Source organism: Morone saxatilis, unplaced genomic scaffold, assembly GCF_004916995.1.
Source record: "Morone saxatilis isolate NCDOM2014 unplaced genomic scaffold, NCSU_SB_2.0 Contig17, whole genome shotgun sequence".
Classification (NCBI taxonomy): Eukaryota; Metazoa; Chordata; class Actinopteri; family Moronidae; genus Morone; species Morone saxatilis.
The window spans coordinates 1,949,561-1,959,658 of NW_023339729.1; the positions used below are offsets into that span (position 1 = coordinate 1,949,561).

General features: G+C 41.9%; 1 protein-coding gene across 1 annotated transcript in view; it reads left to right on the forward strand.

Moving 5' to 3' along the window:
* The window catches only part of LOC118326504 (microtubule-associated tumor suppressor 1 homolog), a 59,897-nt gene that overhangs the window by 29,833 nt on the left and 19,966 nt on the right, over positions 1 to 10,098 (forward strand). The window contains 2 exon segments of the mRNA XM_035659506.1: positions 1,271 to 1,492; positions 2,626 to 2,793. Coding sequence (XP_035515399.1) covers positions 1,271 to 1,492; positions 2,626 to 2,793 — 390 coding nt within the window.

Here is a 10,098-nt window from a genome sequence, read left to right on the forward strand (position 1 = left end):
CATCTTTGCTCATTACATCTTAACCTGTCTTACCCTCAGGTGTGTAAAAACCACAGGTTATGAACTTGGCCATAAGAAGCAGGTAATTATCGGTTATCATATTATTATCATTTTTATCCTGGTGGAAAATACAGTATTTATAACCTACGATGACATGCAGATACATCTGGCAGTACATACTCGATACCTGTTCCAACATGTGCATTGTCTGTGCTGGTGGTTAAACTTTGAAGCTTGTTTTTGCCAGTCTGTGCTCCACAGACCTCAACTGCTGCTCTGTGACACGCCCTGCCACAAGGACACTGTAATGGGAGTATCGAGAACTGGGACTAAACTGGTACCGGTTCCTGACAGTCAGTAATCAATATCAGTAAGGTCCTAGACAAGCAATACTGCGATCGGTATAACAGCTGACAGAAACATTCAAAAGTGTGCGCTCACCTTTTCATGTCATGTCTTCACCAAATGTTATAAATAAATAAATAAATAAATAAAGTATTGAATAAGCAGTATCTGTATCAATATAATCCTAATCATACCCATCCCCAGTCTGGGTCAGTTTTTGATTGCTGAGAAGAAAAAGTATAGTCTTGTGATGCAGCCCAGAACTCATTCATTTCTGCTGTGTAAAACCACTCTCTGTGCATTTTAGCTGCACCTGGTTAATCTCTCCTAGTAGATTACATCAGAAACAACATGAGACCTGTAGGTGATAGAAACACACATAATTAACACAAGACAGAAACAGGAAAACAAGACCTTTTTTTCTCTCCGTCTTTGGTCTGTCTTTCTCTTTTGTGCCTTATAGATGCCAGTAGATTTGCATCACACATCCCACACACGCCGAGATCTGATAAAGCCCTCATGCTTTCATTTCTATTGCCTCCCATCACCACAAATGGAATCACACCTTAGACAGTATTTATGTTTGACATCATATCAATCTAATCTCTCAATGGTTACCGAGTTGCCCTTATTCAAATGAGGTTTCAGTGTCTGTATGTATGAGGAAAGGAACTAAAGGAACATGTAGTTTTTGTGAGTGCTGCTCTATGTTGAACCTTCCTCCCACACACCACTCGACTTCAGTTCTCTGCTCTGCAAAGGATATGCTCTATGCGTCTACCTTATTTTTTCTTTTAGATATTTTATTATAATTGTTGAAGTTCAAAAAACACAATCAACACCCACTCCAAATTTCTGTTCTTTGATCTTCGGCATGGCAGAGTAATCTTACTATTTTATATGCTCTTTCCTTCAGCCTCTACAGCACCAACAGGGACCAAGCCAGAAGAGCGGCCCAGCAGAAGCACTCTTCCTTCAGGCAGCCAGAGCACAGCAAAGCCCCTTGTCTCCAGCAGTGCAACTACCACCACCACTAATGCTGCCAGTGAGACAGCTACCAGTGCTACCAGTGGTGTCACTGCTGCTCCAAAGCCTCCTGCAATGAGGAGCAGAGCTCTGTCGCTGCAGGCCAGGACCACTACTACAGGTCAGTGTGTGTGTGTGTGTGTGTGTGTGTGTGTGTCTGTGTGTCTGTGTGTCTGTAAACTAAATCCTCCACACCAAGCAAATGTGTGATAACACTGTTAGCTTAGCCATTTACTTACTGTTTTAAATTAGCAATAAGATGCTTAATGATATATATGCTTGAATGCTGCTTCCAGTGTCTTTATTGTTTATTTTATCAAACATTACATCAAAGTGGACCAAATCAGATTCTTGATCAAATATGTGCTTCAACACCGATGCAAAATATATTTAATACACAATAAACAGTACAATCAATATTCTTAGTTCATACATTCAAATGGAAAGCTCTTTATTTCTGTATATAATACAATAAATATATATAAAATACAATAAGAAATAATATCAAGAAGAAAATGCACAAGTGAAATGACAAACGCTCTGACTGCTTGTAAAAGGAAGTCACCTAACATTGAAATTAAAGAGCTGTAACAAATTTACAGACACACACATTTAAAGTATCTAAATTCTCTGTGTCATGTCTCATAGTACTGTACTCCATTGACAAGAGATGTTTCAGGACTACTGTTGGTAAAGATGGAGCTAATTCTAACTACTTTATATTTTGCTGGGTAGGCTAATATATATGTTGCTGAGTAAAAAGTACAAGTACCTCTGATTTGTACTTACGGACAACACTTTCCACCACTGCACATCAGCCAGAGAGTGATACTTTGTATTAAAGGTGTGAACGACAGTGCGACTTGCCCTCCACCTATAGCAGGGACTGGTTGGCAGGTTGGCTTTATAACACACGTGACATGGCAGACAGCTGTTTCTGTGGCATATCCAGTCTGGGTCAGAGTCTGGACAATACATGTGATCCTATTACAGAGAGAGGGATAAAGTGTAAGAGAGAAATAGTGACTCCAGCTAAGAAGTCAGCTGAGGACTAAAGAACAAGACAAGGATGGTGCAAGATAAATGATAAAACAACTTCCTGGTTGCAATCTGGCTTCTCTGACTTCAAATCTTAGTCATTTGACTCCGGTAGAGAACAGAAGAGTTTGAGCATCGACACCTAGCTGGCGAGGGAAACAAAGCCTTCTACAGGTTCTGCGATGGGCTTTGACTTCTTCTGCATCCACTCCACAGGTCTGAAGACCCCGACAGTGATCAACAACAACATAGCCAAGACAGCTGCCACCAATCAAACGGCAGCAAAGACTACTCCCACTGCCAGTCAGGGACTGACCAAGCAGGCGTCACAGTATCCCTTGCAACGAAGCGGCTCGGCAAGGCTCAGTCGACTGCACAGCACAGGTAAGGATGAGGCCGTTTGTGTGTGTGTGTGTGTGTGTGTAGGGTTCTGTGTGACTATCACCTGCTTGTGTTGTGTGTTGGCGAGGAGAGATGTTTGTGTGTAAAGGGCTGCAGGTGTGTCTGTGTCTCAAAACCGCACTAATCCCAGTATTCTTGGCAATAGCTGCAATGGCAAACATCCAGCACTATCACAGCTACTGTATGCGATCTGTGTGGGTGCATCTTGAATGGTGCAGAAATGAAAGCACCTGAAGCTGTTAACCTGTTTTATCCGGTATTCTGCAGGTATTTTGGCAAAACTACACTCTGGTCTGTGCCAAACGAGGAGGATTTAGCTTCAAACTCTTAAAGACGTTGCTGTTTACTTTCTACTTTCCGTTCATGTGGTTTTGATTTTCTACACAGGTTCAGTTGATGTGGCTAGCCCCTACAATATTCAGATTGATTCTGTTGATAGGCAGCATTTTGTGCAACTAAACAATGTCTTTAAACATGAGTGTGTTTCGGCAGGAGATGATGAAACATTTAGACATTTATGTTGAATCTGATCAGTGTCTCAGCTTTAAGTGTACAATATGTCATTTCTGCCACTAGGGGCTCTCACATCAATACAATGATAAAAATGTAGTTTGGTGATGCTGTTAAGTAGCGTGGGATCAGTTGTTGTCTTTATTGTCAAACAACCACTATTGCTGATGAAAATCTATTTGATGAGGCAGAAATTGTTCATGGAGGAGGCAATGTCAGTGTTCCCACGCATCCTGGAAAACAGTAGTTGGAAACACCTGGAAATTGATTAAAATTACCAAATTTCCTAGAGATAATCCATGTTGTCCTGGAAAATGTTAATCGTATTTTAGCACCTCACTCAGATCGCCTTCTGACTTGCAGCGACCTTATTAGTGTCAAGTCAAATTTTTCCGAAGCTGTGAACGGAATTCTCCTGAAAGCTCAGTGAAAATACAACATTTCTGTAAAATAAAGTAACTTCTACTTGGTTTAAACTAGAATTAGAGGAAACTGTAGTAAACTGTAGTCAAATCACTGAGCTAACACAGAGTGGCCAATAAACGCCGTCCACCTACAAGGGCCACCGGTTAATCATAAGGCCATTTAACAGTGCTGTCCTGTACTGTCAAGAGAACTCCTGAAAAATGTCCTGAAAAGATCCTGGAAAATGATTTCTTAAACAGAGTGGGAACCCTGGATGTATTAAAGTTTTATTCATGTTATGTTAAGTCATGACTTCCTTCCTCACTTTTTGACCTATCCCATGTTTCCTTGGTAGTTATAGCAACTAGAGGCAAGTAGGAACGCACTGCTATGAAAATAAAATGGGTTTCTCTGGGTTTGAACATTGTTGGAAACATATGGGATAATGTAAGTACACAACTCAACTACGTATATAATTTAAGTCTAGTCTTTATAAACATTTTAATGTGGAAATGTTACATATGGGTGAACTTGTGTAATTAAATACATCAGCCTGACCTACAATCAAAGACTGTGCATAATTACAGTAAGATATTTGTCACATTGTGGACTTCCATCAGTTGAGGACTCATTTTTAGACTTGAAACCTGTGTGAATGATAGAGAGCTGTGTCAGGTGGTTGATGTGTGCAGGAGAAGTCTGATGTGTGTAACCGTTTACAAGCAATCTGAAAACTCAGTCCTGCAGTACGACTGATAGCAGCCTTTGTATTGTTTTGAATGCTGAGTACAACTTTTAATAGTGATACAAGATCATTAATTCATTAATTCAGAACCACACTTATGGCTTATGGTTTGCTGTTCAGCTGAACACACACACAACCAACACCGACCACACACACAACAAAGCACAACAACCAACACACCAGCACACACCGACACACACACACACACAAACATGCATATTTGGCCTTACTGACTACAGCTCATATGCTGGAAGCTTAAGCAATCATAATTATCATCCCTCTGCAGTCTCTCTGTAATTATTCTGCTGCTCATGACACATACTTGTGCACACACGCACACACAAATTATGTTTGAATTTAGAGTGGAACCACATTTGCATCTCAGCAATACTGAAGTTGGACTTAATGTTTCAGTGCTGTTTATTGTCAGTTTTCAACCAGTAAACACTCATTCGCTGGTGACCAAATCCAACATTTCGCACCAAAAACAGATTTTAAAGCAGCTTTAGAAATGATTTTAGTATCAAGACAATATTTCAGAAAGTAGTAGATACACGTGCAGTCACAGATGGGGTCCTAATGTTGGAGCATGAAAAACACTGGTGCCTATTTCCTCCGTGCGGGCCTCATGAAGCCAGGGCCTGTGGTTGCAGCCTCCCCCTGCATGTGGTGACTCTGGTCTGGGCCCGGGCGCCTGGCTGCCTCCACTCTGTGGCCGGTCCTTGAAGTCTCCGGAGGGGCCTGTGGGGAGCCGCCACTCACAGACATGCTGTCACCTCCGTGATGGCAGGCAGCCTACACTTCATATGCCCCACACTTTTGATTCATGCACCCCTCTCTCTCTCTCATTCACACACACCACAGCAGCCCTCAGGCGACAGCGGTTAGCAGCGTGGGCTTTTAAAGCACTCACTGGCTTACTTTAGCTCTTTCTGTTTTGGTGAACATGGACTTTATTGATTCTGACATGCACATACATATACACACAGGGCTAGTTTTATTGTCCACGCTCTCAGGGGACTATTTATATGTAATGGCTGAGTTGTCATTTTTGTGCATAATGTGCATATTTATAAATTCTGGAATTGTTAATGAGATGGAGGGAGTAAATGCCTTTTTAGAAGATTTAGTGTGGGAAAATGTATCAGACACACATTACTATATTATTTCAAGCAGTCTTTTGTTCTAATACATGTCTGTAGGGGATTTTTAAGTAAGGGAGTCATTATTCTGAGATACATTTGAAACTAGCTATTTAAAGTCCCATATGGTATACTATAGACAATGAGTGAATATTTGAATACAATAAAAGCTCTCTGGATGGCCAGGTGATAATGACTTTTTTATTTTAAAGGTTTAAAAGCATGAAGTCCTCTTCAGTTTATCTTCAGAATAGTCTGAGAATCAGCTGCTGTTTTAATGTCTTGTTGGAGGAAGCAGAGGGATCTAAGTGTTCATCTAGTGTTGTTCAAACTGTTTCTCCTTATATGAGGAATGCAACTCTTATGGTTTATAGTTTTCATGTCTACCTAATCATTTCAGGCTCTCTCTGGTATCAACCTCAGTTTACTAATTAAAAAAAAAAAAATAATTAGATTAAAGTAACTGTCGAGAATCTTTGATTGCTCTATTAAATCTCTGGGCTTTATAGATCTTGATAGGGGAATGGGCTGAATCGCATGTTATTCCACTGCACCACACACATGCCCACACAGCCTGTGATTGGTCGACAAGTCAGGAACATAGCCTGTGATTGGTCGACAAGCCAGGAACATAGCCTGTGATTAGTCGACAAGTCAGGAACACAGCCTGTGATTGGTCGACAGAAATTGAAAAATTCATTAACAATCACAGAAGACATTGGGTGTTATTTGATTTGACCAGCTGTAAATGCTGAATATAGCAGGTGCAATTTTATTTTTGCATTGAAAATGGACATGTTAAAGACAAAATAATAATGATTGTTGTTGTCGTTCCATGTTCTGGTGAGTAATTGAGGTGCAATGTTTTCAGTGTGTTGAAGTAAATAAAAAAGTTTTCAATGTAGAGGTTAAATTTTTGAGGTAATTTATAAAAGATTGCCAATCTCATTTGAATTCATGTTAAACATTTCAAAGACGTGATGGGGATAAAAAAAGATGGTCCAAAAGACCCTGATACAAGCAAATGCAAGAAGGAAAGGAAATATACGTCCTATCTCCCCCTGCAGCAAGGCAGAATAAACTGTTAAATCTCGACCTTCGGGACTTGTCAATTTTGAAAAAGAAGCTGAACTTAAACAAGCGGCTAAGCTTGCATGTATGAGGTCTGTCTCTTGTTCACTCAAGGCGTCTTGTCGTTTGGCTTGAGAAGCTTGTAAGTATGGCACCTGCACCGAGACGTGATTGAGGGGCGTGTGTGTGTGTGGTGTGTGTGTGTGTGTGTGTGTGTGTGTGTGTTTGTGTGTGTGTGATGTGGGTTGTGTGTGTGTATGGAGAGAGAGAGAGGCCCTCCCAACCCAGTTATTCTCCTTCGATCACATCTAAAAACCTTCGACGATGATTCATCCTCTGACACTCTCTCAAACGGAAGCGGCAGGGAGGAGACTTGAGAAAAAGAATGATGGAGGAGCGAAGCGAGGGAGGAGGGAGGAGGGAGGGAGAGAATGAGCGAGCAGCAAAGAAAGATTATTCAAATCCCACCCACTCCCCCTCCCCCTCCGTCCCTGCGAGCATCCCTCCCTCTGGTGTGTTCTGTGTGTGTGTGTTGTGGTGTTTGTTCAGTGTTCAGTGTTCAGAGAGCTTTCTAGAAGCAGCCGGGCAGTAAAATAGAGGGTGGGAGTTGTATTGAAGCCTCGTCTGTCGTCCAAGGCTGCCGCTCAGTGGGTGTTTGTGTGTGTGTGTTGTGTGTGTGTGTGTGTACATGAGAGCTACATCACTGTGACACACCGTGGTGTGCATCAGCGGGATGGATCACTGTGTGTTTTGCATGTTAACCGCAGAGACGGACTACTAATCATCACCAGTGTTGAGGATTTTCTCTCCTCACTCTCTCACACACATACACACAGGAGTACTACCTCTGTCGTTCCCTCCATCTTTATCGTTGGGTGATTCACTACCACCTGGACAACGGTGAAGCACGCAGCTATTTTTGGCGCCATTTTCTCTTCTTCTTCTATTGGCTGGGCTACAGAAACCAGTTCTCCTTCGCTTTTATTTTTTTGTTTTGCGGACTCTGTGGCTTTAAGTCGCTGAAGGGCAGCTAGCAGCTTAACGGACTCCCTTTTTTTTCCTCTGTTTTTTTTTACTGCTTCTCTTTCCCTCTGTAATGAGTCAAAGGTTTGCCTTTTAAATTCAAAATCTTGTTTTTGTCCTCTTTCTTGATCTCAAGGCACAAATTCCAGCAGCAACAAACAGTCTTTTCTCTATTTTTCTTGTGGAACAATTTTCATATACTTTTGGAATTAAAGAAGAAAAGAGGAACAGTTAAAGCAACTACTGTGCATCTTAATTCATTCTTGTACAAAAAGGAGCGTTATTATAACAAGGAAAAATTTCTCGATATAGGTGACAACTGTAAACTGGCCAGACAGGCAACACTGGGAATTTGGACTGCAAGAAGAAGAAAACGGGTCAGTATTTCCTGCACTGTGTGCAGAGTCTTTGAGAGTCCAGAGGAGCAGGGAAAGTGCTGAAAGTCAAAGTTCTGCCACAAAAAGCCAGTCCAGACCAGAAGCATCAGTCTCAAACCAAGTCTTGAGAATATTGGATTACAAACCGAGACAATGTTATGGTCTCCCAGACTGTCGCTGTCCAACTTCCACGTGAAGCTGACAGCCAAAGGACTTTTCCGAAACCTTCAGCTGCTGTCGGGATGCAGGAAGAACACTGTGGTCTTCCACGCAGGTCTGGATGTGCCCCTGTCCTCTGTGTCCTCCTGTCACCCAACCATCAATTGTTTCATCCTTTCAGCACATCCATCTTTCCACCCATCGATTAACACGAGTTTCAGGCCAACAGGTTGTTCACTGCAGCCTGTCACAGACGTCCGAACCATCTGCAACCCCCATCTTCAATAGCTGTTAGAAATCTGAGAAAGATTTTCACAATTTCACACCAACCCACCTATCTATCCATCCATCCATCATTTCCCAAAATCCTCCATGCAGGCCTGAAGCCAGTTATCCAGCACCTTTCTTTATCCACCACAGATACACATGGCTGGGTGGGGTTTAAGTGGGATGGTATCACACCCTAGCAAATGAGCTAATTGTACTCAAGACTACTCATACATTCCTGAGAGCATAATGTTTGCGGTTTCCTCTTCATTAGCTGTCCTTTTTGTGATTAAAACAACAAAGAAAATCACAAAAACCCGGTTGTGCCTTGTGTATCTATTTAACCATACCACAATAAAATACTTACTTTATGTATATTGTTTACCAATCACCTTGTTCCATATCAATTCACCCTCCTTACAATCTGTCTTCCTCCTCTTGGACTCCATCTGATGGGTGTGGTTGCCTTCCTTTGAATAAATTGTAAGGATCTGCTTTCTTGGCCATTTCTTTAAAGCTTAATCTTTAGTCATGGAATTGCAAGCCTGACTCCAGATCAGCCTCAAAGGCCACTTCACCCTCTCACTCCTCCTCCTCCTCCTCCTCTGCCTGTTCTCCTGCATGGCGTTGGCAGCCATTGTTGCCTCTGTCTCTCCTCCACTGTGGGGGCTTTCAGCATTGTGCATGCCGGCTACCACAGCCGCCATGGATGTATAGGGTTGCTTACAATAGGGCCGTCAGTCATCTTAACAGTTGCATGTGTACACGAGTCTGTGTGTGTGGAAGCTTTCTGCACGAGTGCTTGAGCAGTGGCGTGATGAATAGCCGTGGATGCGTGCTCCTTTTAGCAGTAATATCCACGCCTAGAGGGGCACCAACCACGTCACTCACACACATACACAGACCAGAAATAGCCATGGACACATCTGGCCTTTTACTTATTCAACCATTAAATGGGTGCCCTCTATTTGTGGAAGATTTGTGTCTTCTGAGTAACATGGCAGAGCGTCTGTTAACGGTGTTTATTCCATTTCTACAGGAGGTACAACAGCATTATACTGCTGTGTTCCTCTGAACATTTGTTGTTTTCTAGTGCTGCATAAAAGGAAAAAACGGTAAGACAGAGAGTCAGAAACTTTCTCTGGGCTTGCCAAGCTAACAAGACACAATGTTAGCATTATGTTAGCATAAAATAAACTTTCGTGCTCAATGTTAGTGTTGCTTTGGCTGCTACGTTAGCTCTCCATTTTCAGCTAAATTTAATATAGAGTGCTGCAGGGATGATATATTTGTATAGTTGGCATCGTCCTGGTTCCCTCAACAAAAAACCAATGGGAATTTTCCATTGGATTTCGGATTGTTGCAGAAAATAAGTTTTGTGTTGTTAGGTTTATGATACTTACGGGTTTTGTTCAGCAAGATAATCTAGTGAGTAGATATCTCTCTGTGTTTAAAGGACAATTCCGGCGCAAAATGAACCTGGGATTAATAACATATGTATGTAAGATATGTTTTCATTCTAATCGCACGTGACCAGTTTTAGCAAAAACCGCTAATTACCGTATAACGCTAGTCAACGGGGCACAGA